At 38.1% G+C, this 27862-nt stretch overlaps 1 protein-coding gene and 1 long non-coding RNA gene across 2 annotated transcripts; one reads left to right on the top strand and one right to left on the bottom strand.

The window, feature by feature from the left end:
- The first annotated feature begins 324 nt into the window (after nucleotides 1–324).
- LOC132693298 (uncharacterized) lies at nucleotides 325–27862 on the top strand. The gene is made up of 3 exons (XR_009616707.3): nucleotides 325–419; nucleotides 26314–26432; nucleotides 27782–27862. It is a non-coding gene; the product is annotated as an uncharacterized LOC132693298 (long non-coding RNA).
- MEPE (matrix extracellular phosphoglycoprotein) lies at nucleotides 2151–16512 on the bottom strand. The gene is made up of 5 exons (XM_060655961.2): nucleotides 16480–16512; nucleotides 14570–14635; nucleotides 10045–10098; nucleotides 8977–9069; nucleotides 2151–3836 (listed from the first exon to the last, which is right to left on the bottom strand). The coding sequence occupies exons 2-5, from the start codon at nucleotides 14621–14623 to the stop codon at nucleotides 2376–2378; spliced, it is 1662 nt and encodes a 553-aa protein (XP_060511944.1). The 5' UTR covers nucleotides 14624–14635; nucleotides 16480–16512; the 3' UTR covers nucleotides 2151–2375.

Below are 27862 nucleotides of genomic sequence, written 5' to 3'. Positions count from 1 at the left end.
ATATTACCCATGTGGTGAACGTGGAAGAAAAAAAGATTTTACACATGTGGATGTGAGAAAAACAATCAGACAGTAATCATTAACTTGTGTGTGTAAGAAGGAAAGGGTCTGGGAGGCTAGTGGAGTTTGTGATCAAAGTACAATAGTATATTGGCATCAGATGGACAGTAATTTCCTGCAGGTGATATAACAAGTTACTCGTGATCTCCTTACAATCTCCCGCTAGCTAACCTTGGTTGCTTTTGCCCCGTGGTGGCGGCTTTCCGCCCTAAGCTTTTTTCTAACCTAATTATGTAAGTAGAACCTATTTCCCCACAGAATTCAATTCAGCTATCAATAACCAAAGAAGAAGGAGGAGAAGAGGAAGAAGAGTTGCTTAAGAAGAGAATTGTTTTATTCACAGAACAAGCACTCTGGAGGTAGGAAGCTGATGGAGCTGGTATCTCTGTGATTATTTTGTCCTTTTGTGTTAGAAAACCTACACTTCTGTATGTCTGTTTTACTGTCACATTTCTACCACACTCACAATTCTTTTCGCATGAAATATGTGGGTTTCCCCCCACAATAAGTACTTCTGTGACACCAGCTATGTGTCCTACAATTGATCTCAATTCTGACACTATCTACCCAGAGATCCATCAGATCCCACAGGTTCCATAACACTCTCCCCCTCCCCAATTCAGATGCTGATTTTCAAGTCCATGTTATTACCCATGCTTCTCACCTATTGATTATAAATCAGAGTTTTTCCTACAAACCCCTCACTGGGTTTGGTTAATTTGCTAGTTCAGCTCACAGCATTCAAGAAAACAGTTTACTTGCTGTTGACCAGTTTATTATAAAAGAACATGATAAAGGACATCGATGAACATCCAGATAGAAGAGAGGTGAAGAACTAAGTTTGTGGGGATGGACACAGACCTTCCATGTCTTCTCCAGGTAGGCTGTCTCCTGTCATCTCCATGTGTTCACCAACCTGAGAGCTCTGTGAACACCATACTTTTGAGGTGTTTATAGATAGAGGCTTCATCATATAGGCATAACTATTAACTCCATTTCCTGCCTCTTTTCCTTCTCTGGAGAATGAGTAGGGGGTAGTGGGGGGAGGACTGAAAATTTCAAGCTTTTAGTCTAGTCTTTCTGGTGACCAGCTCCTATCCAGGAGCCCACCGAGAGTCACTTCATTAAAACAAAGGCTGAGGAAATTGCAAGGAATTTAGAACTCTGTGTCAGGAACCAGGGTCAAAGACCAAATATAAGAACAAAACTATCTCCTAGTGCTTTTAGGAAATTTCAAGGGTTTTAGGAATTCCATGCCAGGAACTGGGGGCAGAGACCAATATGTATATTTTCTGCTATCTCATGCCTTTTCTTCATGGTCACAAAATGGCCTTTGCACCTCCAAACATCATGTTAATGTCAAGCAAAGGAAACTAGGGTAAGAAAGGAGGAAGCATGGTACTAGCTGTATAAGCTTTTCTTATCGGGAAGAGCAAAAGCCTTCCAGAATTCCACATCCCTCCTTTACCAGGTGGCTTGGGGCTAATTTCCAGAACAATGTCATAAGGCCATTAGCTGGGAAAGCATCTATATGAAAGATTGGGAAAGCAAAATAGGCTGGAAATGATTTATGCATCTGCCAAAGTAAGTTTTTGTCTAGGCTTTGCATTTGTCCTCTCCTCAGATTCTCCCTGTTCCTCTCTGCACCCCATCCCCTTCTTTGTCTGGAAGGAGGTAGAACTAATAAAAGTGATAACATGGAAATTTGTTTCAGGAACTAAAATTTGCCTTATAAGAAGTTATAAATGTACGACAGAGGAAGGGAGTGTAGAGAGACGTGAAGCAGGGTATCTTCGCTGGAGCAGAGGGGGGTCAGAAGAAGAAGGAAATGCTGGCATAAACACAGTGGGATTCGGGGAAAATGGTTGAGATTTACTCAAGGGATTAACTTCATAACACTGCCTTTGCCAGAAACAGAACTAATCTTGTTGCCTCTGAAATGAAGCACCACAGACAGCAGACTTTCTTATAGATTATTTAATTACAGATTATCATAGGAGAGAGATTGTTGATTTTCATATCTATAGAGCAAACAACAAAGGAAGGCTTTTGTGGCATTCACAAACTATTTTTAAATGACTCCTATTCCACAAATCCTTAATTTTTCTTCTTTAAAAAAAGCGTCATAACTTTGAATTTCTTACTGTGACCATTATGATCACAATAAATCTCGTGAGGAGGCCAGGTATCTTGGCTTACTCAATTGTCCGCTCTGCCCTTCCTCATCTGGTCTGCTCTCAGGTGACTCTCCTTTTTCGTCCCATCATAGACGACTAGGTATTTGAACTTTCATCCTGCTGGAAACTTCTAGTGGGCTAGTCACCATCACTCTCACTGGAACTGCCACTATCAGATGAGTCACTACTGTCATTCTTTCTAGGAGGGCTAAACCTTCTACTGGAATGGGGTTTTCTATAACCCCAGGAGCCTTTTCTTTGTGGCACACCCTTATTCCGTGTAGAATTTTGCCTGTGGGGAACATAATGATTTCTTCTGCTGTGTGTTATTATAGTCCCCTCATTATTGAGGCCATTATGGGAACCTATTTCATTTTTAATTTCATTATCTAGATCTTGAGAAGGAACAAGCTGGCCCTGACTTTTGCCCTTACTGGGAAATCTTTGTTTTTCATTGGGGATTGCTTGATTCCTATTAGAATGCTCTGTGCCTTTTCTACTAGTACCTTTGCCATTTTTTGGAATTTCATTATAATCAGTACTTTCAGCTATATCACTACTGCCTTCCTTTTTTTTCTCTTTTGAGGGTGGATGAGGGTAATGAAACTCTACTTTTCCTTGGTGAGCATTTTGGCTGCTGGCATCTACTCTGTTTCCTTCTTTTCCAGGGAGTTCCTTAAAGTTGGTGCTACCTATGATGTCATTGCTGCCCTCCACTACTAGGCTTACATCAGCTGTGTTTGCTTCTTTCCTTGTTTCATCCCTGGTTCCAATGGTATTTCTGCCATTTTCTTCTTTTTCTGGGATCTCATTGTAACCTGGTCCTCTTGCATCGGCTTCACTTGGGCCAGAAAACTCTGTTTGAATATCTGCACCTTTTAGGTCGGGACCAATAGGTTCCTCTTTACCAGAAATGTCCTTAAAAGGTTGACCATCTCCACTGAAAGGAGAGATATCATTGTCCCCCCTCCCTTGAAGATCTGGGTAACCACTGCCTTCAAAATCACTGGGGATTTTTTTGAGTTTTGGGAGCTGTTTTGAATGGTCAGTGTTGTATTGAGTAAGGCGTGTGCTTTTGTTTTTAACTGGAATGTTCTGAGCTTGGGGATCTCTTTGATAATTCTTCCTATCTTTTGAGGGGACTTTAACATAGTTCACACTTGCTGGGATTTTGCTTAGAACATTTCTGTGTTGGTTCTCTTTGTTTTCTTCTGCCAAGAGTTCAGTCACAGTCCCTGGCTCCATTATATGTTGCATACTATTTCTAAAAAGAGCTGTACCATATTCTTCTTGGTCACGTAGTTTGCTGATAGCATTGTCTCCATCATCAACCCCATTATTCCCAGTGGATTCAGGATAAATGTATCTCTTTTGGTCACTGTGGGCATTTTCTTTGTTATCAATAGTATCGTCTTCATTTGTTGCCTGTCTGTTTTCAAAAGGAGTTTGGGTTTTGCTACTTTGATTATTTTCATTGGCTCCAACAATGGACAAGCTTTTCTCTCTTTCCTGGACAATGTTTTCTTTAGGTGCTGGTTCTTGATTTCTTCTTTTACCAGAATTGTGATGAGCAATACCGTCTTTCTTCTTTTCTTCCTGCTAAAGTGTAATTTTCAACATAAAGTATTATTTTATGTTAAATTTTAAAAATTTAATAATTCTTAGGCAATTTAAAAAGAATTACCCACCAGATACTTAAAAGAAAAACTATTAACTCAATAGAGGTTTGTTGGTAGAGATAATTCTGGAATGGCCAAAGTAAGTTTCATGGACAAAGAATGAGCAAGGCTGGAAGGCTGGGTAGGATCCAGATATATGGTAGGAAAGCAGGGAGAATATTTTAAGAATAAGTGGCACATTTAAATGTTTGGAAATAGGAAACATCTGAAAGAAAATACGAATAAAACTGTGGTTTGAATGTAGAAATTCTAAAGAAACGAATAAGAAATAAATTTGGAAATGTAGATTAGGTCCTGATTTTGAAGGAGGACCTGAATTTAAGGAGCATATGCTTCAAGAGTGGTCCTCCTCAAACACAGAGACATAATTGATAAAATAAAAGAAATTGAAGCCATAGTTAAAATTTCAATGACAACATTGTTGTTGAGACAAAGACAGATATTTAGACTAAAAGTGAAAAGTTCACTATTAAAATTTTTATGAGTACTGCACCAAATAGTAAGATGTTTAAATGCAAATTGGTTATAGTAATATTTTTAGCCAAAAAAAAAAGTCCCCATCTTGTGACTAGTAAGTCATTGCAAGTGAAATGTAGTTCATATTTTAAAAAGTAATTATTCTTTCTCTCTGCTCTTGCCCTGGTCTTCAGAGGTATTCATCTGCCTAAAGGAAGATTTTCTTTTCATTTCTTTTTTTTTTCTTCTTGTATTCAGAAAATAGACAAATAGATGAATCTAGGTGATACTAAGTTTTTGACATTCAAAGAATTTTCAGTGTTCCAAACCCAGTCATTGTCAGAAAAAAGGATTCATTAATTTTCTTTTCTTCCCTGCTTGTCATGCAATAAGCCAAATTGGATAGTCTAGATCAATAGTTCTCAAATTTAACATTTATCAGAACCATTTGGAAGTCTTACTAAAACAAATATTGTTGAAACCAATGGCCAGAGTTTCCTAGAGTGGGGCTCTAGAATTTGCATTTAATAACATTGCCCAGCTGATGTTGATAGCTGCTGGTCTGTAGGCCACATTTGAGAACTACAGTTCTAGATCATAAAGTTTAAGTAATGGAGATCTGGACAAGGAATGTCCCTGAATGATAACAGAATGAAAGGAGAAAGTGGAGAAGGAAAATAAAGTGTTTATCCATATATCTCAATTTATCCTTCTTTTGGGCAAGTCTGCAAAGATGCTGCTTCACAGGCTGTATTTTACCAACCTGGGGTACAGCCCAGTTGCAATAAGCTTGACAGAACAATGTGGTCAAAAAGAGGGGCTGAGATCAACTTTGCCCATGCCACTCAAAAGTTTCCCTGTGGCACAGGCTAGATATGGAAGTATCTGCAAGTCTGTTCAGGAGCTTTCCAGAAGGTGTCACTGTGGAGGGAATGAGGTGACTCTAAAAGGAGCAATGTAGATGGAGCATACACGTTATGGACTAAAGTGAGTCATACTCAGACATAGAGGGGTCTAAGCCAAGAGAGGCTGAAACGCTACTGGGCCCCAAATAAGACTGTACTATACTGATCCTAAGCGATGGTAGCCAGAGACTTCATCTTAGGATACAAGCAGGGTAGGAAGCACACAAGTGGTCAAGCAGCATTGCCCACGCATGTCTGAGGATTCCACGTCTTTCCCTCCACTATGGTGTTACCCATGTATGTTCATATGGTATGTAGGGGGTATGTATGTAAGCCATATCCTACTGTCTCATATGCCTGTATGCCACCTTAGAAAAGGAGGGAGAGTGAGGATCTGAATGTTTTTATCCCAAAGAAACTAAAATACTTAAAGAACTATTACAGTGATTTAATAACCTTAAGTTTAAGCAGGTTGAATTGAAATTAATTTCTGCATGCTCCCTCCTCCCTTCCATTAACCCATGGGTAGGAGCTCTTGAACAACAGAGCAGTGATAGATGAAACAAATAACATACTTTCTCTTCACCTCAAAATCGTAGCGTAAGATAAAATTGACAACACCATGACATAGGCCTTTGAACTGGTAAGTAATACAAAATGAAGAGTAAGAGATATTTATTGAGGGGCTGGAACATGTAAGAAATTGGGCTGAGTGCCACATGTTCTAAGCAATACCTGATGACTTATGGAATGGCAGAGACAATAGTCCTGCAGGGGCATAGAGGGTGGAGGAGTGGGGGAGGGACCTCATTTCCAACTGGGGCTCTCACAGACTTACAAAGTGCTGGAGATCTGTAGAGCCTGAGCCTCAGGGGCAAAGAATTTGGATTTATTTTGCAGAGAATGAAGAGCTAGTGAAGATTTATGAGCAAGGGACTAACAATAAAAATCAGCGTTTAGGAGGAACAGCAGTAAGAAAGAACAGTTAGGAGGATGCTGCAATGTCCACACCTGAGATACGATCACTTGGATTAGGGTAATGCCGGATGAAAACATTACAAAGAAAAAACCTTCTGTTGGTGCCCAAATAGAAGAAAAGTTAATAACGATAAATGGGCTGAAGTATTGATCTGTAAAAATGAAGACAAGAGAAAAAGATACTGGCTTTACTTTTAGACATATTGGTGTTGTGAGAATGTAGAACCTGAGCTTGAAAAAGCAATATTCAGTTGGAGATAGTCAGGTATCACAGCCTTTCAGGGTAACCTAGTGCCAGTCCTTCCTGGCTTCATGACCTAGGGTCAGCTTTTCCCTCCTTGAACACTTTTTGGGCTAACTGCTTGTTATGTTTTATGTGAGATCTTTTCATTTATATTCTAATTTTCATTATATTCTATTTTTTCAAGTTTTTTTAACCTGCAACTAGTAACTAGTATTTCTTTTTTTCCTAAAGCAATAATGATTAATTTATTTCCTCTTTCATGTGCAAACTTTCTAATGTTTTGAAAAGTTAAGATTTCCTCCAAACTCACTGCTTTCTCTTCTCCAAGTTGACACTTGCAGTTGTCAATTATTAGGTCACTATGTTCAGTCCTGTCATCTTACCGTGGATCTCTTTTAGCCTGTGGGGTCCCAAACAACCCCAGACTCTGATATAGCCTGAGCAGCCCAGAGCACACAGCATCTAGTAGCTTCCTTGCCCTGGCAGCAGCCCTGTTTTTACTAATGCAGCTTAATTTTGTCTCTCCCGCCCCCTTTTTTTGGCCACCACTTCAGTCTGTTGGCTCTTGTTGAGCATGTGGACATTTTCTTGGATGTATTAACTAAATATGTGAAAATACATGAGAACTCCCAGATGGAGGAAAACAGTGTAGTCAGCTGGAAGCTTGCCCTCACAGAGCAAGTGTGTAGGGAAGATAAAGGACATCGAAAGCCCACATTCAGGGAAACCAGGATAATGGGGAATCACATTTAGTGAAACAGGAGGCAAGAGGTGCCAAATGGTCTTTCTTGATCCCTCAGCCAAGCACTCATTGCGAGTAGGTACACTATGCAAAGAGCACGGGTATTTAAGATTTTTCTATGAGGAAAAAACACAATAGAAACAAACTTTATAGTGGATTATTTCTGGATAAAAAGTACTTTAAACATTTGACTTATTTTAAATCATTGAGTCTTAGTTTTACGTGGACATTTATATTTTCCTTTGCAATCAAGTTCATTCGCTCATTGTGAATATAGCTATTTGAGTTAAACATGTGCATTAGCAAATCAACAAATTATAATAATCTCTTCTTATTTTTTTTCTCTCCCTACTGTGCATGGGAAGTTTTGTTTTCTTTTTGGTGCTATCAAGCTTTAAAAACAGTAGCAGGTATACTAATTGTGTGCATTTCACAAAAGACTGAATAGAGTTCTTTTATAAATGAAACCGTGAAACAACTTTTAAACTGTGGAATGTGATGGTCAATCATTTTTACATTTGTTATGTTAAATGACTTCTGGTTGCATCACTGACCACAAGATGGTTCTTGTATCAGTGGGCTGGAGATTTTCTATGCTCTGCTTTTCTCTCTCCATTCCCTGGTTCATAGTATTCTTTTTGTGGAGTTTTGTGGAGAGTGTCCTATATCACCTACTTGTTTGCTCAAATTCTACTCATCCTCCAAGGCCCAGCTCCATTATGTCCATTACGTAGCTTTCCTTAAACACCAGGCTAGGAACTGATCTTTTTCTACTCCAAGTCCCTAGAAGCATGGTTTTGGGGGTACTATTCCCACAGCACTTTGCATATTCTGTCTTGAGTTATAATGACTTTTATGAGTGCCTTTTTTTTTTTTGCTTGTCTAACTCTAAGTTCCTGGAGAGAAAGAGTTAACTTTTCTCAATTATTTTATCTTACATAGTATCTTGCACAACAGGAAGAGCTCAACATATATTGATTACCACAAATAAGTTTCAATTTACTCCATATAACAAATGTAACAGGCAGTTAGTCTTAGAGATGCCATCTAAAGAATAACGAGCAGAACAAAATAACATTCTGAATAGAAACTACTACTTTCATGAGAAACGAAACCAGATTTGGAAACAGTAAATAGTCCTTTTGCTGATGGCATTTTAAGCTGTTTCCAGCTCTTTGACCAATGAATCTGCAAGAAGGGACTGAATGAAAAGAATTATTGTCCCACTCCAGGGACAAGGCCCTTATTCTTTCTTTTCCAAGCATCCTGACCCAGATGGACTTGTCAGTGGAATGAATTTAAGGGGAACTAAAGCATGTCACTCTTTAGTCTAAAATGATTTCTCTAATAGCCATCTAACCTTACCATTGGAGCATATGATAGAATATGCTCAGAAACTTTCCTTATAAAAGACCAGGTGTTACTCAGAAGCAATAAGAAAAAGGCACAGGCATTGGGGGTCCACAGTACCACATCTGCAGGGGTAGGTCCCAAAGCAGGGCAGGATTTGGGCCAGGGCAGGAGTGAACCATCTGTGTCAGGAAAGCTCTGGAACACAGAGTTCTATAGCAGAGATGCTTAAGGAGCCAGGGACTGTGGGAAAAGGACGAAGGCACCAGCCATAGACAGAAACCCAGAGTAATCAAAAGTAAACTTGTCTCCTCTATGGTTTTCCCCTAGGGTTTGTCCAGAGTTTGGCACATGATAAGGAACTTCACTCAGAGATTGAGCTTACCTTTATGTCAGTGTGATTTTTCCTCCCAGAAGATGTGTAAACATACTTAAACATGTAATACCCATGTTTCTCATGGTGGCCTTTATACGTTATCTACAAAGACAACATTATATTAAGATGTGTTTATATCATATTAAGTTTTCTGGTTCTCTTTTTGGTTGTACAAGACATTCTTTAACTTAGGTGAAGTCAAATTCTGCCTCTGACAAATGGTAGTGCTTCTTATAACCATAGGAGAGCATGTATCAGCCAGCTTCTAAGGATAAAACTTGTCCCTTTCTTTTCTACATGCCTGTAAATCTGTTTTCCCTAAGGATGACTATCAGCTGCGCGCGCTCTCTCTCTCTCTCTCTCTCTCTCTCTCTCTCTCTCCCCCTCTCTCGCAGGGTGTATTAATTTTATTGCCAAATTTCAATGGAAATGGAGTCTTTGGAAATATTTTCAGGTGGAGGGCCTTGTAAGGATTAGGTGAAATGCAGGTTTTACAGTATTCATGTCTGATGTCTAACTGGAAAAACTCACAGCATGAACATTCAGGCTCTCTTATGTTTGCAGCATTTGCCTTTGTAATTTTCAGCTGAGATAAAGGACAGAAGATTGTTAGGTCCTAGAACAGAATTTTCTGAGACTGCTGTGAGAAACCATGGTAGGCTGCAATTTGGTGACATGAAATGCTGAGGGTACTTGTTTAATTCTCTGGATGCATATGGACAACTAACCCCACATAAACATAAGATTTGTTAACTCCCCGCCCTTTGCTTTCTCCCTCATTTGTTGTTTTGTTCTCATGTACGTGTGTGGGGAAAATAGTTTGCTAATAATACACCAGAAGTCTTACTCACTTCTCCCTCTGAAGAAAGAAATCACAGTGAAGAGAAACAAATCCCAATTCAGAATGTTTCTCTCTTCTATCACACATTGTGTGAATTAAGTGCCAAAATTACGTTGTATAATTTTGCATCTCCATTCTAAGTGCACAAGAATATTTTGACAGTTAAAAATTTCCTCTCATGATTTTTTCTTTACAGAGTTGAAATAGGTTTATTTGAGAAGAATAATTCTGTTTACCCTCTGTTCTTCCACACAGTCTTCCTTAGTTTTCTCAGTCTGTGGTTGAAATGTCTGGAAGGGAACAAAAAATAAAACTTCACCAAACATTCATTCTTTCATCCACTTGTGCACACAATAATTGTCTCATTTATTTTTCTCTGACTGGGTTGTACTATTCAGTGTGGAAAATCATTCCAACCAAAGAAGATGCATACATTACAGTCATATTTATGTTAGTCCTTGCAGAAGAGGGAGTCCGTATTCCTCCTCCAGAGGGAGACAAGGCCATCTCCATTATACAACCATATTCAGGCACAGGAGCATTGCCAGGCTGGGGGAGGGGTGCCACTTCCATGTGGAAGCATGGATGTCTCCGATATCAACTGAAAAAGAAGTTTTCACTGGCACATGGAGAGTTGTTCAGTATCAGTGAACCGAAATCAGAATCTGATAATGTGGATTGTATGTGTGTATTGATTGTATAAGTTTAGTAATTGCTGTATGAACAAAGAACTGATGTTGCTAATGGTCCAGCAAGAGTAAAACCATAGCACTGTATGTCAGGGTTAGGATCACACCCAGGAATGGGACTTTGTTGTTGCCAGTCACCTGAGCAGAGATTTCTTTCAGGGAAAGGAAAATGCAGTGGCCTACGTATCGGGACAAATACTGTCTCTTGATCTGATATGAAAGTGTTCAAAGATCTTGAGAGTACCTGGGGTGAGAGGCAGCTATTGAAGTGCAGAAATGCCAGGAACTAGAAAGGAATAGCTCCAGGCAGCTTGTTCCAGGCTTTGGGGCTAAAATTTAGGTGTCACAGGAGAGCATTCAGAAGAGGACCTGAGAATTTTGGAGCAAGCCTGCTGTGGAAGAACAGACATAATTCTTTTAGTCCCAGTATTTTTATTTTCTTATTTATTTTTGAAATTCCTAGGTTATCTCAGATTTGAGAAGAGGAACCAATGGGTGGGATTAGTTTGTGTTTAAATGCATGTGCTAAAGTGGAAGCAGGCATCATGGTGGTGTCAGTCATAGAAGAGAGAGAAACCCTCAAGAGAAAGATGAAATAAAAAGGTCCTATCTACCTAGAAAGTATTCTTCCTGAATAAACTTTAATGTTCTATATTTTTCTGCAATAAGATCTAGGCAATTATCCTTTCGGATATTGCACTTCTGCTCTCTCTGGGATGACCTCTACAAACTACATTTCCCAAGCTCCTTTGCCATCTGGGTTCGGTCTGGGTTTGGATGATGGGAGGCCTAGCTTGAGCTTGAAGGGTAGAAGGAGAGCGACCAAGGCTCTCTCTGGGGTTGCATCTCTGGGATGGACATACCTCTTTTGTGGTCCTATATTTGTTGCCCCCCCCCCCCCCCCCCACTTAGGGCACAGAGAACAGCACCTCCTTCCTTGTTTCTTCAGCCCAAGGGGTGCTAGTAGCTTCAATTTTGGGTTGCCTCACCACCCTTGATTTGCTCTTTCTCTTTGTCCTATTACGTTATAATTATCCTCCAAATAAAATCCCTCTATTGAACACCCACCCTGTTGTGGGTTTTATTTTCCTGACGGGACGCTGACTGATAAAATTATCTTAGAAATAAATTCAGTACTTTACTAACAGTGTGCTATTGGCTTGGCTCCAAGGCAGATCTGCCTAACATTCCATTACATGCTAGAAACAAAAATAGCTTGTCAATAATACCAATATTTACATAGCACTTTACAGTTTGTAAGCTATAAAATTTATATCTATATAGGCAGTAGAAGAAACAAAGTTGCCTACGCTTAAAGTGGTGGTAGTTGTCGAAGTGAAGAAGATATTTTAACTGAAACCTCAGTCTCAAAGTTCCAGGGTTAAAATAATAAATTTTTAAGTGGCCTGCTATATGCAAAAAAATAATAATAAGAGGAAATGTTCCTGAATTTTACATGAAGTACCTTCAAGGCATATTTTATAATTCAATCCATTATTGACATTTTTTCTTATGTTGGTTCTTCTATTAGCCTGTGCATGTAAATTTACATCATTGTATCATTTCTCAAAAGTATCAACACTGTGAAAATAATTCTGAATATGAGGCTACAGAAAAGAGAAACCTAAAAATGAGATGGGTAGATATTAAACAAGAGAAAAAAAAAAACCAACAGGTTGGGGTATTCGGCATCTTCTTATAGAACACACATACGCATGAATTAAAAACTATACTCGGTAAGATAGAATACTTTAATATAGTTCATGATAATCAAGAACTTACAACAAAGTAACTTAGAGTCTTTGTAGTCTACTGCATGTTGATGAATATTAATTGAATTGCATGGCCCAATAACCATCTTTTCTCCCATTTTCAAGTTTTATTTTTGAAGGAAACCAAAATGTCACCCCCAAAATATGCTTCTTTGACATAAAAATTATTTTGAACTGGGGGTACCTGGGTGGCTCAGTTGGTTAAGCATCTGACCCTTGACTGGCTCAGGTCATGATCTCATGGTTCATGAGTTTGAGCCCCACGTTGGGCTCTGTGCTGATAGTGCAAGATCCTGTCCCCCTCTTCCTCTGCCCCTCCTCTGTGCTCGCTCTCTCTCAAAATAAATAAATAAACAAAAAAAAAAAAAATATTTTGAACTGAAGGCAATTAAGAAGTAGAAAATGCAGAATAAGTTCCCCTTTTCAGCCTCAAGGCAGGAAACCAATTCTCCTGTTACTGGAGATAGACTCTTATCAGTTCAGAGATGGCATCAGAAGAATCCACAGGAAATTTTGTTAAACTAACTTAATCCTCCTCATTAAGGAAGATAAGGACTACCTAGCCCTTGTTGGACTACTAACCCAAACCCCTTTGTCTTACCAAATTTTCACAAATTGTTTGTCTAAAAGGTATAAAGGCTTCCTGCTTTGGTCACCTCTTTGGGTCTTCTCTTGTGAAGGCTTCCATGTGCATGTAGAAATTTAATAACATTTGTGTTCTTTTGTCCTGTTAATCTGTTTCTGTCAGTTTAATTTGCTGACTGAGCCACAGACCCAAAGAGGGTTGAAGAAAACTTTTTTCCCCCTACAGTTTGAATCTGGATTGTAATTCCAAAACAGATGTGAGTGACTCAGTATATTCTAATTTCTGATACCACAATCTATTATTAAACAATTGAGGTAATTGCTCAAATGAGATCTATATATCTGGGAGAAAACATTACATTTAGCCATTCATAATTACAAATTTTGTCTCTATGTCCTTGCTGTGAGCCTCTTTCATCTGAAAGACGCATCCCTCCCTTCTTCCCCCACATTCACTTTGCAATTCTCCCACGCTTGAATGTGGCCTTGTAATGGAGAAGGCATTGTGTCTCCCTCTGGGAAGGGTGCTGGCTCCCTCTCTTGACCAGTGGTAACTGGATTGATATTGACATAACATTTACTGGAAAACGGTCACAGGGTGCCATTCCATCTGTTCCTGGGAATATGTTGCTCGAAATAGATTTGTCCTCAGCTGGCGGGATTGAGCTGGGTCAGCAAGACCCACTCAACCCCCGTCATGCCTAAGCACATGCCTCTGTGGTGATGATTGAGCTGAGTTGTGTGGATTGGGGCTGGCAGATGTCTATTTTAAGCAGTATAGCCCACCACAGGACTGTGAAAGGATATGTGCTAAGAGGGGCCATGCTTTCCTCAACTTCTGCTGTCCTCACTAGATGGTATGGTTCATGCTCATCACTGGATTACCTAACTGGTCACTCACTTGCTCAAGACCTATATTTAAGTACTTCCAGCAACAGGATGACTACTTATTTCCATGCTCTCCAACTGGAATGGTTGCTCTGAAAAGCTAGGATGCTTTTCATACATTATCTAATTAGCACTGTGTCTACACTATAGAAAATATTGGTAGCACTCAGCATTTTCACAAGATAATTTAGTCACATCCTGAGTACCCATCTGGGTGAATCAGAGGGAAGAAAAGATACAAAAGGAAATTGCAGCTCAATTTATGTTAAACCTAGGGGTCCTTTTTCCCATTTTTAGCCTTGCTGATGAAGTGAAAATCATTAGCAGCATTTCACAGTGTTGGGGTGTTGCAAGAATTACAGGAAAGGTCTGGTTTTTTTCCATTACCATGTATATACAAAATTTAGTTGGTCAGCCTTAACAATCAGGTCGGGGTTTTTTTTTTTTTTTTTTTTTTTTTTTTTTTTTTTTTTTTTTTCAGTTTTTAGTAAAATATTGAGAAGTTCTTTAGCTATAATTTGGGTCCCTGCTCATTTACTGATTAAAATTAGCTGATTTGAAACACTGTGGCTGGCTATTAATTTTCTCAAAAACAACTCTTTTTGGCATTTCTTAAAAGGCAACATGTTGACATTTTGTAATTCAGCACATGTTCATTGAGGTCCTCCTTGGTGTTAGACATTCGTGTCAAGTGCTGTCTGCTTTCTGTTTGCTTGGTACTTTATTACAACTAAACTAAGTAGGGGTTACTAATTTAAACAACATGCTTTAAAAAAAATAGAGCAAGAGATACTATGATGCATATAACTGAATTGGTAAATGCTTACTGGTGCTGCCCAGGTCACGCTGAAAAGAAGGAGTCCCAAACAAACAATTTGCATCTTCGAGACTCTCTGCAAAAAGACAATAATATTTTACCCTAAAGCAATGCCAATTATGAGCTGCAGTCCTAATAATAAATAAAACACAAAAGTATACACAAACATCCAATTGTCCATTTTCATATTTAAAAAAAAAAAAGTACAATTTATATCCAAGTGTAGGTACTTTGAGAGCTTTCACATGTCTAATTATTATAATGTCAAAATGAAAACTGTCCAATGCTATTAAAACAAGTCAGTTGATAGAAATGAAATGTATATATGTGTGTGTGTGTGTATGTATGTATATGTGTGTATATATATATATATATATATATATATATATATACATACACACACACAGCAAGTAAATATATATATATTTATTTATATATATTTATATTTATATATTGTTCTATTGTCAGCCCAAACTTTTCCCTTTTGTTTTTAGAGAGAGATCATTTAATTTGATTATTTGTTTAATTCATAATAATATTAAGTTAGTGTAACAACTCAGATTCCTCACATGAGGGCCAGCATAGCAGGCTCCACTGTGAGGAATAAACTCTTCTCTGCTGCCAGGATGGTCCCCCCAATATAGGTCCTTATATTCATCAGCAGTATATCTGAGCAAGTAGCCATCTGTGGGCTCCAGAGTGAAACAATTTACGTAATCCTTATATTAGTAGCTAAAATGCATTAAACTCTAAAACGAGCCACCACTGTCCTAAAATTCTCTATATATTCAATTAATTGAGCCTCAAAACAACCCTATGAGTTAGATGGCATTACTATTCTTGTTTTAGATTAGGAAATAGACCCAGAAAGTCAAATAAATTTGCCCCTGAATTCCCAGGGGGCAGAACTGGGATTAGTACCTAGGCAATGTAATCATAGAGACAGTGTTCTTAATAAAGAGTCTATGCCATCTTGAGTAAGTTTTTATTCTTTCATCTTATTACAGAAAAATCTACATGTAGTTGATTTAAAGGCAAACAATAATTTATATTGAGCTCAAAAAATTATGTTTGAACATTACCATTTAGCTAGGGATAAAGGTACATGTTTACACTTTGGCGAATATAGTCAGAGGATCTAGTGGGCCCATTTAACTCAAGTAGCCATTATTGAAAAAAAAAAGTCAGTATAACTGTGGATTACTAATCTGTTGATTTTTAATGAATATTAAGTATTTTTCTGACTACCACACAGAAATATAGCAACCAATATGAGAAATAAAAAAATTTACACCAGTCTTTGAGATTATTTGGGAAAACACTTTTAATGGGAAAAATAATCTAAACACTGTGCAATCTTTAAACATCTCAAGGTAAAAATTTTCATTTGGAGAAATAATGTAACTATTAAATATATTCTAAAATTCTAGGCTATTCTTTTCTAAATTAATACAATTTTCAGGATCTTAATTCTAGCTATAATTTAGCCATCCAAGCATTTTAGAAATCAGCACAAGTCATTTATCAAATGACTTAATGCTGATCAGTAAAATATCTGCACAGATGAGGTTTAAAACTATGCATATGATCGCATTATCCTTATTCTGGTTTGTAAGTGAAGGTATAGAGTAAAAGCAGAGTCTTTGAGTTATTGTACGTCTCGATAATGCTAACACTTAAACCAAAGAGGAAGTTGTACCAAGCCATCAATTTTAGTTGATAATATCCAGAACTTGGTAACACATTTTATATTTTATAAGCCAAAGCACTAAATATTACACAGTTATGCTGAGTAGGGAATACTTTCAGTATACATTTATTTTCAAAAGCAATGTCCCTACCTGGATGGCATTGATCTTGAAAATGTAAACTACATTATAAAGCTATTTGCTATCAAGAATATCAAGAGAGCCAAATTACCTGGTATCTTTTACCTTCAGAATACCTGGCTTCTTCCACAGGATTAGTAGTCTCTGGGCAAATTTTGCTGAAATTTAAAGTTTGTTAGAATTCCCAATGGCCAATCAGCATAGACTCACTTAGCACTAACAAACAATTTGTTACCAGTGCCCACAGATAACCATAGGGGGCAAAGTAATTTTAATCTAAAAATGTTTTTGTGGTGAAAAGCTGCTATCAAATGTTCCAGAAAGTAGGATAAACAGAAAATATAAATACCCCAGTTTGGTGTATGATGTTGTCAAGATAATTAAAATTGATTTCAGAACTATTGAATAGGACTCTCTGAATAACTAACAAGTGCATAAGTGGAAAACATCTTAGCTATTCTTTTGTGTAGAAAGTTTATAATTTCAATTCTGTCTGAATTAAATTTAGCAACATTCAACAAAAATGTATTGAGTGCCTATTTATGTGACAGACACTGGGGAAACAGCAGTAAGTGAAGGAGCAGAAAAAATCCTGTATTCTTGGAGCTTATAATCTGGTGGGGAGGCTGACAATGAACAAGACAAATAAGTAAAATATATAGATAAGTCCGAGAAGAGATGACAAACACTGGGGGTGGGGACATGGGGACACTAGATTGAAATACTAGATAGGGAGTTCCTGGGAAGGCCTTACTGAGAAGGTGACTTTTGAGTAAAGACCTATAAACATCTAACATCTAGGGGGAGAAGAAGAACATCTAGGGAGAAAAAAGAGAAGAGGAGAACCCAAGAGACAAGAGCCTGCTGACTTCTTCCAGACACAGAAAAGATGGCAGTTTGGCTAGAAAGACTGAATGAAGTCAATAGTGGGAAATGAGGTCAAAAAGGTAGTTGATGGCAGATGACATAGGGCCTATAGATCATTGCAAGGCTCTTGACTTTACCCTCAGTGAGAAGGAACCCTTGGAGGTTTGGGGCAGAGCAGTAACTGAAGTAAGGAAAGGCAGAGATGGGCTAGGAAGCTCTTGAGGAAATCCAGGAAAATGATGATTAGGACTTGAATCAGAGTGATGACAGAAAGGATTGGGGGAACTGGTCAAGTTCTGGATATATTTTGAAATTAAAGCCAATAGGACTTGCTGACATACCAGATGTGGACTATGACAGAAAATCAATAATCAAGGATGACTCTGAAGGTTTTTGTTTTGAGCAACTGGAAGAAGGAAGTTGCCTTTATAGGGGAAACGGCAGAAGTGGTTTTGGGAGAAATGTTGAGAGTTTGGGTTTGGATATGAATGTTATAGAATGGTCTACTTAGGACATTGACTTTCTCCAAGAAACAAGTAGCACACCCATATTAGAATAAACCTTTCTGGGGAAATTGCCTGCTCACCTCTTTTGCCCCATCTGTCTGCCAAAATAATGATTGCAATAATTCAGGCTAAAAATATTATAGTACCTGGAAGGATAATTTACATTCGAACTACATGTGAAGCATCAATGAATGATAATGTAAGAATTATTTAATTCAAACCAAATGATAAGAATTATCTTTGGCTAAACACAATTTTAACAAACTATAAATTATATATAATGAGATTTAAATAAACTCCCAATTTCTCCTAACTTCCCAAGCAGACAAAAACCAAAATAAAACAAACAAAACAGCCCTTGGATAGCTTTAGCTGAGAGAATGGTGTCTTTTCTAGTTTAGGCTGAATCCCTATTTTTGTTTTGTCCAAATTCTGCAGATCCTTTTTGAGTGTCTGGAGCTGGTTTTTGAAACACTTGCTAGGACTAGAATTTAGGCTGTTGGGCTGAAGCCACTGTTGATTCACTACCATTCAACCATGGATTTTAGAATATTTGAGTATTGTCACTGACAATGGGGACATTTAACACTAGTAGCTTTGGAGTCAAACAGACCTGAGTTTAAATACTGACTCCACCACTTGTTTGTTATGGTCAGTGGCAACTAAATTGAACTCTTTGAGCCTCAGATTCTTTGTCTGAAAATGAGGAGTATAGTAACAAGCTAAACTTTAATTGAATGATTACTATGATCCAAGCATTATTCTGAATATGGTCCGTTAACTCATGTGACGTTTGCAGCAACTCTATGATGTAAGTGCTGTTATTATCATCCTGACTTTAGCAATGAGTCATAGAGCAGTTAAGTGACTTGCTTAGGTTCACATATGTAGCAAGTATAAAAAGCCCGAAAGGGAGGTTTGAAAATCACTGCACTATACTATTTCATAAGGTCATCATAAACATTAAATTAACAAATGTCTTCAAGATGTGTAGCCAGGTACCTAATTCGATATTAAATGATAAATGATGGCTACCCATTTAACCCATTCTTCCTATCATTAAATAATCTGGTACTCAAATGACATTTTTCTGTATCTCCTTTCTGTCTTCTGTTTATTTCCTTACCATGTCTCCTTGTATGAATTGATGAGAGGAACAAAAGCAATGAAACATTAAAAGAAATATTAAAGTTGAAGCTTAAGAGGATCTGGTGGGCTACTTCTCTAATCATAAGTTATAATGACCAGAATTTCAGCAAAGTGCAAATGATTTGGGTGATATAGAAGGAAGCTAACAAGGAAATAGAAGTAAAGAAAAGGAAATGACAAGCAAAAATGTACAGTCAACCTCAAGACTGATATTAAGCTGTATAAACAGTAGACAGATGTGAATACCACTAAAATGCTCATTTTAAGGGCACCTGGGTGGGTCAGTCAGTTAGCATCCAACTTTCTTCTGCTCAGGTCATGATCTTGCAATTCACGGGTTTGAGCCCTGCGTGGGGCTCTGTACTGACAGCTCCGTGCCTGGAGCCTGCTTCAGATTCTGTGTCTCCCTCTTATTCTGCCCCTTCCCTGCTCTACCTCTCAAAAATAAACATTTTTTAAAATGCTTATTTTAGGGGCGCCTGGGTGGCTCAGTCTGTTGAGCGTCCGACTTCAGCTCAGGTCATGATCACGCGGTCGGTGAGTTCGAGCCCCGCTTCGGGCTCTGGGCTGATGGCTCAGAGCCTGGAGCCTGCTTCGGATTCTGTGTCTCCCTCTCTCTCTGCCCCTCCTCTGTTCATGCTCTGTCTCTCTCTGTCTCAAAAATAAAAATAAACGTTGAAAAAAAAATTTTTAAGTGCTTATTTTAATATTCTATTAAAGGAATGAATTATTCAGGATTTCTGTAATAATTAGCAAGTTTGCAGTGTTTACAGGTTTTACATTCTTCTATAATACTAACTTTATACTTTTTTTTAAAGTTTATTTATTTATTTTGAGAGAGAGAGTGTGTGTGAGTTGGGGGTGGGGAAGACTGGCAGAAAGAGAGGGAGACAGAGAATTCCAAGCAGGCACTGTGGTGTCAGTGCAATCCTGACTTGGAGCTCTAACCCATAAATCCTGCAATCATGACCTGAGCGGAAGGGAAGAGTCAGTCGCTTAACCAACTGAGCCACCCAGGTGCCATGTATTAACTTTATACTTTTGAATGATGCAAATAAAAGAGTAAGCACCTGGTACATGCCTCATGTATGGTGCAGCCTTAGAGAATGTTTGTTGGCTTTTCACTGATAATATTTTAAGGTTTCAGATATTTCTTAAATGCGCTTTTTTCATTGACAGTTTGGTTTAATTGGTTTGATTTCTCCATCTGACACAGTACTCCCATTTTTATATGTTTAAACCTTAGCCCTCATAATGGTTTATACAACGATGCAGAGTTTTGAACCCACATTTCCCACAGAACTTAGGGACGTCTACCAGAGGACATGTGACAATATGCATCCTAGTATTTGGAAACTGATACTTCTCTCTCTCTCTTTTTTAATGTTTATTTTTGAGAGAGAGACAGATAGACAGACAGAGACAGGGACAGAGCGTGAGCAGAGGAGGGGCAGAGAAAGACGGAGACAGAATCAGAAGCAGGCTCCAGACTCCAAGCTGTTGGCACAGAGCCTGGGAAAGGGGTGGGGGGGGGAGGAGGCTTGAACTCAGGAGCCTTGAGATCATGACCTGAGATGAAATCAAGAGTCAGATGTTTAACCAACTGAGCCACCCAGGTGCTCCTGGAAGCTGATACTTCTCTTAATGAAGGAAGAAATTTTAGTGAAAAAAGAAAAAGTGTAATGCCCAATAGATGAATCGTCAAGCAAAAAAATATGTATAACACCATAAACGAAGGACGTCGATGACAAAGGCTTAGGTATAATCTACAAATAAAGTTAGTTCTGCAATCAGTTATTTCTGCAATAATGCCTTGAATCTACACTGTATATTTTGAATATATTCAAATAGTTTGTATTTCGCAACAAGTGTTTTTAATTCTGTTGTTGATTTTTCATGTTTCATTATGCCCCCTTTAAGAAATGCCTCTTGTTTTTCGTGATTGTATCTTTTACGGCAAAGTTGCTTTACGGTCAATTAATTATGCGGCGAAATGCCTGCGGCAGAAATGCTTGCGGTAGAGAAGCTGGAGGTGAAACTCCCTAGAACCTGTAAGGTATTTCTCCTTAATTTCCCTGGTGGGAAAATGTTTAATTCTATCTAAATGTATGTTTTCAGTGAGAGAAAATTCATTGAATTTTAAGAGAAAATTTAAGAGAAAAAATTTGCTTAGCTTGCGGGGCCTATTGAGTAAACTGACAATAGCTAAATATATATCCTCCCAAGTTAAAATGAATTCAAAGCCTCAAAAAAAAAAAAAAAAAAAAAATCAACTTGGGCCTTAAATTTAGAACCTGCAATTGACAAAAGAAGGGGGGGGAAAAGAGCCTATTCTGGTTGTAAGGTTGCAGAGAACAAACTGTGGCGGAAAAAACGAGAATGATCATTTGCTAAAGTTCTGTGAAGTAGAAATGTTAATTCTACCCCCTTGACTTGCCCCTGAGTTAAGCTTGAACTACAAAACTAATGTAAGTTTACTAAATGTTTTTGTGTCGTAAACAGTTTTGCCATGACGTTTGGTAGGAACGAATAACCAAAGATAGAGAACAGCATTCTGTTTTTTTTAAAAAAAAAAAGAAAAAGAAAAAAAGGTTGTCCTCACACCATCTGTATTTAACTGGAAAACAAAACCAAACTTGGAAGCAATAGAGAAGGGCAAAAAATCTTCACTTGGATTTTCTTCTGGTTTTTGGCTGAGGGCTCAAGAATGGACACTTCCACAGATGATGCATGTAGCCTGGCTTTCCTGGGTCACGCTGACCCAGAGTTGCTCCTTAAAGAGATTTTAAGATGAAAGTAGTCCGTGGGACGTGTTTCATTTTGTGGTGGCTTCTTCATTTCTTACACATCAGTTGAATGAGAGCAATCATATAAAATGTTCACTAACTAGGCACCTATGCTGTCAGTTCCAGCTATGGGACCCTTACCCAGGAGTAAGGTTTTAATTGTTTTGTTTGTTGTTTTGTCCTCCCATGTATTCTGGAATGTTACACCTATCTTCCCTGTATTTGTGCTCTAGGCTCAATTGTCTTCATTTATATATATATATAAATATATATATATATATATATATATATATATAATTAATATTATAGGAAATGGTTTTACCTTCTGGGATCTTGGTCCCCAACTTATTTTTAACACTATTCTGCAACACATTTCTCTGTATCATAGGCAGTTAGAAGTCTATATATTATATATATATTATATATATATATGATCTGTATTATATTCATATATATCATAGAGACAGAGGAATGTACATATAGTAATTCTTTATTTCCTAACTTATGTACACAGCAAATATACATTACACCTCCAGAATCAGTGGGGGAGTCATTACAGTGTTGTGATTAGAAAAGAGGGGCTCTTGTTGAGTAATTTCCTTTTTAGCATATAGCTAGACCCTTAAAGATTTGTTAAGGCTTTAAGCTTTTCATAGAAGTATTTAATCCCCCTTGATCTTCAGAATAGAGTTCACAATGGGTGTGCTGGGAGTCTTACCCTGTGTTTAGCAGAAGAAAATGTTTCTGTTTTAAATATGTTCATTCATGTGTATATCAATATTCATCCTAAGTTTAAAAAAAGGTCACTTTTTCTAAAACATCACTTACAACCAACTTTCTCATCTACCCTAAAATTATTTTTATTTTTAGCTTTTATTTTTTTTTCTCTCAGTATTTGAGAATTTCAACAGAAGTACATAAAAATTTCAGCCAGATATGGAACCACAGAGGGTCACAGGACAGCGTGAAGCGAGCTGTGTTCATTTCTCTAGGCTTTGTTTACTCATTCAGCTATTACTAGCAAAGAGAAGACATGTCAATATAATTTACTTTTATTTTTATATTAGAAAGATGTCTTATTACACCTTAAAATGTAACTCAGAGGATGTAGTTAAAATGTAATTATAATGATACCAGCCTTTTCCTTCAGGACATGGTGACATTGCTGGAAGTGGCTGTAAAACTTTGTTGTGTTACCTCAAGGGGGGGAAATATCTCTCATTCTGAAAATAATGTTTTTCAGAGGTTGCCATTCTGTTTTTCCAGACTAAGAATCTTCTTAAGAGACAGAACATGGCAACATTTGCCAGCTAGTTACTCATTTCATTGGACACGTACTAATTTTTTTTTTTTTTTTTACCAAATTGAAGCATATCTAGTCTTCTCAGTTTTTAGTTTTAAACTTTATGTTTATTTGCATGTGTTATTTTAGCTCTTCTCTCGTGACTTTCTTGACTCTCATGAACCCAGATTTTCTCTGTGTTTGTCAGCTCCTGTTCCAGTTATCTATTACTATGAAAAAACACCTCAAAATGTAATGGTTTATTAAAATTTTTTTTAACGTTTATTTATTTTTGAGACAGAGAGAGACAGAGCATGAATGGGGGAGGGTCAGAGAGAGGGAGACACAGAATCTGAAACAGGCCCCAGGCTCTGAGGTGTCAGCACAGAGCCCTACGCGGGGCTCGAACTCACGGACCGCGAGATCACTCTGAGCTGAAGTCGGCTGCTTAACTGACTGAGCCACCCAGGCGCCCCAAAATGTAATGGTTTAAAACACCACTATATTATTTTCATTCAAGGTTCTGTATGGTGATTTGGCTTAGCTATGAGGTCCTCACTTGGAATTTCTCATTTGGAACGTTCAGAGAGGGGAAAGTGTTGCAAGATTTTTTTTTTTTTTTTACCTCAATACTTGGGGTTCCTTGTCTCGCTGCTTCAAAGAATGAAGAGGTGGACACAAAATAAGCAGCAGGCAAAAGTTTATTAGAGTATAAGATCAGAAAGTAAGAATAGTACAAAAGTTCTCTTTACAGAGAGGGGGCATTCAAAAATGAATGCCTGTGGCAGTAGGCAAGAGTCGTTGTTTTATAAGGTTCTGGTCAGCCCTCCCTTCCTTCCCACCCCTTGTTCTTTCTCAGGTCCTACCCTTATTGGCTTGATAGCTCTGGGTGCTGGGTTGTCAATTCCTGATTGGCCCGATTCCATTGTACGAGGGATGGCCTATGGCCATATCATTCCTTGTGGGTCATATGTTTTATGGTCTAATATTTTTAGTTAGGTCTTTTGTCAAATTCCTGAGGGAAAGCTGAGAGGGAGTAAGTGGTGTCTATTCTATTCTTAAGAGGAACATTCCTCCTGAGGAGGTTTGCTTTGGTCAGACACTCCCATTATTGTTCCAAAATAAGTGTTTTTCCCCACCCAGGGACCTCAGGTCCTAAGGTCTTTCCCTCTTTCCCTCTTTCCCTCTCTGCCTACTGAATTGAATCTTTTCCTATCATAACAGTGTAACATCTTATCCAAAGTATCCAGAGACTTGACTAAGCTGCCCATCCAAGATGGTGCCTTAATGTTTCTCCATATGACCTCTTTCTGGTAGAATAAGCTAGACTTCTTACATGGTGGCTCAGTACTTTAAAATACTCAGTGGGCTAAAAACTCATTAACTGATTTTGTTGACCTAAGAATAAAAATTGCCATGCAGTTTACATTCTCTTACATTCTGTTCTCTCTCAGGAGGCCTCCTCTTTCTTATATTTCATGAGTTCCAGGGTCTCAAGAGCAGAAAGCAGAAGTTGTTAGGCTAGTTTTGTGAGCTAATACTAGAATTGTTTTGGAGTCATTGTCATTATATTGATCAAAGCCATGAGATCCAAGGGAGTACAGAAGTAGTTTCTGTGCCTTGATGTAGAGAAGTGACAATGTCACACTGCAGATGAGCTTGTAGAATGAGTGATAGTATTAGAACCATTTTTGGAGAATACAATGTGCCTGCATCAGTCTCTGATAACAGTGTAGGTACTGAGCATTCAAAATGCATTCATTTCATCTGAAGCCCTGCAAACTAGGGGAGCAGATAGCAGGAGAAGGCAGATATCCCAATTCAAGAAGCCAGGTAAGACACAAAGGCTGCAAATTTCTTCTTCCTCTGCGTTTTGTTCTATTCTGGCCCTCAGTGGGTTGGATAATGCCTACCCATTGAAGAAGACAATCTACTTTACTGCATCCACCTCCGTAAATCTCATTTTAGGTTAGCTGATGATAATCTCATCAGCAAATACCCTCACAGACACACCTAGAAATAAAGTTTCATTTGGGCACCCCTGTTGACTCAGAATTAACCATCGCTGTATTAGAATTGATGATAACCCATTCTATACAGCATAAGTCATGGTTTACATTGTGCTGTTGATTTTTCATTACTGTCCTACAGCTAGAATCAAAATCCAGCTTTCCTTCAGCTAAGGGGTGAGACATAGCTGATAATCTGCCACAAACTTTCAAAAAATAGTATAGTGAAAAAAAATTATCTTTAAATATTTTTTTATCAAAGATAATACTTCTTGATGTGTTTAGATTCAGGAACTGTCAGAAGCATTTTGTTTAGTAGCTGCACAAAGGAGACAACTCACAGATTGCTGGATCAAGCACCAGAAAGTTTACTGAATTTTTAAAATAGAGTTTGAAATAAAAGACCAAACCTCAAGTTAAAAAAAAAAAATAGTGAATTCACTAAGTTTGTTTGTAGCCTAAGTGATTAACAGTAGCTAAATTTTAAAATTAAGCAGTTCTTCATGGTTATGACTTTATATAATCATGTAAAATAGGAGTCAGCAATCTATGGGCTGTGAGCCAAATCTGTTCCATCACCACAAATAAGGTTTTATTGGAACACAGCCATGTCTGTTTGTTCACATACATCTCTGGCTGCTATTGCTGCAATGGCAGATTTGAGTGGTTGTGACAGAAACCATAGAGACTACAAAAATACTATCTGGTCCTTTACAGAAAAGGCTTACTGACTTCTGTTTACAGAAAAGTTTATTGACCCCTGACTAATATAGTGAAGGTTGAATTTATATTTTAAAAAGAGATAAGACAAGTTCTGTATACACTGATGGGGGTCTTACGTTTTTGACTCTCGGAGTCATAAAATTCAAGGGGAGAAACCTGAGAAAAAACAGAGTAATTTGCCTGGCAGCTTTTATTCTTAGACCAACAAAAACAGTTAATGAGTTTTTAACCCACTGAATAGTTTAAAGATAGAAGGACAGAAAATTTTTACAAATATTTGCACGTGGATAAACAAAAGGTCTGAATGATTGCTTCATGGTTTCCCTTTAACTAGTATTGATTCCTTTTTTAAAGTGAGACTCCTATTTCCTGACATTAGATTATCCTTTTCAAAAAAGTGTGTTTACCTTTTTCTGCTTTTCTCCCACTTTAGTTATTTATTCTCTTGGTCATTCAGAGAGATTCACTTTGCCCAGGTATAGACTTGGTTTATTTTTATTTATTTGCTTTTATGTTGTTTTTTTGTTTTTGTTTTTGTTTTTTTTTTTATGAAAGGAATCCAAATGGAAAGAAAGTCAAAGTTTTTTTTTTTTTTCATTTTAGGAATAGTTTCTTGAATGAATGAATGAATGAAAGAGAAAGAAAAAGAAAAAAGAGAAAGAGAGTGGCTCTTGAAGCTTCTAGAAACAATTATTTTGAAAGCAAAGCTTTAGTTCTGTAAGGTGAGAATTTTGTGAAGAGAAGAAAACGTAGTAGAAAATCAACAGGGTCAGCCATGAAAGAAACAGGGTGTAGAATAAGTCACAATAATAAATTGAAAACGGGGCATGGGTGATATTCAGTGCTCCCACAGATTAAATATGGATTACCTGACTGCCAGCTGGGGAGGATATTGACTGAGGCATCATGATGAAGGAAATAAGGAGGACTTGAAATGAGGGAATGAGACCTAGAATGACCACAGGGAGAGGGACAGAGTCATCTCGAAGAAGCAGCTGCCCTCTGGCCACACGAGTAACCATAGACCATCCACCCCCAAAGTGTGGCCTATGCTGAGAACACTTTCAGCATACCATTGCCTGGTGAGGGCCCACATGGCTGCCAGGCATCATCTTGCAGAAGTAATCTTCTTCATGCCCTTTGTAAGCTTATCCAAATTCCCCTGTGTGGCCGGCCTTTTTAAAATGGTCCAAGAAACTCATAAGCCTCCCTAACCTTGGGTTCTAGAAGAGGTGTGTAGGGGAAGAGCTCTGTGGCCACTTCCTGACAACCGGGCATGTCTCCATATGCACCACGTGCAGTCTACCTGAATGTTGGCCCGGTGCCCTGTGATTCCTCCTAGAGCAAGGAGCAATGAGCAGCCTGGTGCAGAAATGCCAGAAGCAGTTCCTCTCCCACCTTTCCAACTAGTGGGAGTTGGTCAGAAGGCCATTTCTCATCCATCTCCATAGTTTCAGTTGAGCATAGGACTTTCAGCCTCTAACCCTTTGGGGCTCAACTGCAGATTTCTTTGTAAGTCTCTCTGCTTGGCCATAGGTGAGAGTGGCTCCTCAACAGCAGAATGACCTACTACTGATGTTGTTTGTCATCTGACCACGCTGGTTCAGTGTCATCCTATGGGATGAGAAATACAGAGATCTGATACTTTGATGATCCTGCTTTTGCTCTCTGTAAAAGTAATAAACTGTTTGACTCTATTTGAAGTCATTATCTTCCTTCTGGCTGAATCCATGGAACTGTGACATGCAAACCTAGTAGCTGTAGCTGAGATCCTCATGGCCCTGTTACGATTCACACTGCCTTTGGAGGGAGTGCCTGACAGCATGACAAGGGACAAAGTGTTGTCCTATTTTCACAACAGCATGAAAGGATATTTTCCTTATTTATGAACAGTCTCTGTTCTCAAAGAAATCCTTCTTTGATCACCTGAGCATGATGTGAAACCTGTAAAATTACATGTTCTTATTAACCCCAAAAGACAAAGGAGTAAAAACATCATTAGGTTTGTTATATGTACTCTTATCTAAAACTTAGTCTTCTGATTCCCAGTTAAATTCACTTATCTTAACAGGGTGACCTTGGAAGCTGTGAGAGATATATGGGATGTGGACCTTGGAGCAGTTTCTTTTCCTCCACTTACCAGCTGCATCAT

This window comes from Panthera onca, chromosome B1 (assembly GCF_046562875.1).
Source record: "Panthera onca isolate mPanOnc1 chromosome B1, mPanOnc1 haplotype 2, whole genome shotgun sequence".
NCBI lineage: Eukaryota > Metazoa > Chordata > Mammalia > Carnivora > Felidae > Panthera > Panthera onca.
This window is presented reverse-complemented; position numbering and strand designations above follow the sequence as displayed.

Excerpts from the sequence above, each read along its gene's own strand:
- MEPE (XM_060655961.2), bottom strand. The coding sequence starts at position 14,623 with ATGCAAATTGTTTGTTTGGGACTCCTTCTTTTCAGCGTGACCTGGGCA. Across the intron at positions 10,099-14,569 it reads GCGTGACCTGGGCAGCACCA|ACATTTCAACCACAGACTGA; the intron begins GTAAGCATTTAC and ends GTTCCCTTCCAG. Across the intron at positions 3,837-8,976 it reads AAAATCACACTGACATAAAG|CAGGAAGAAAAGAAGAAAGA; the intron begins GTAAGCTCAATC and ends ATTACACTTTAG.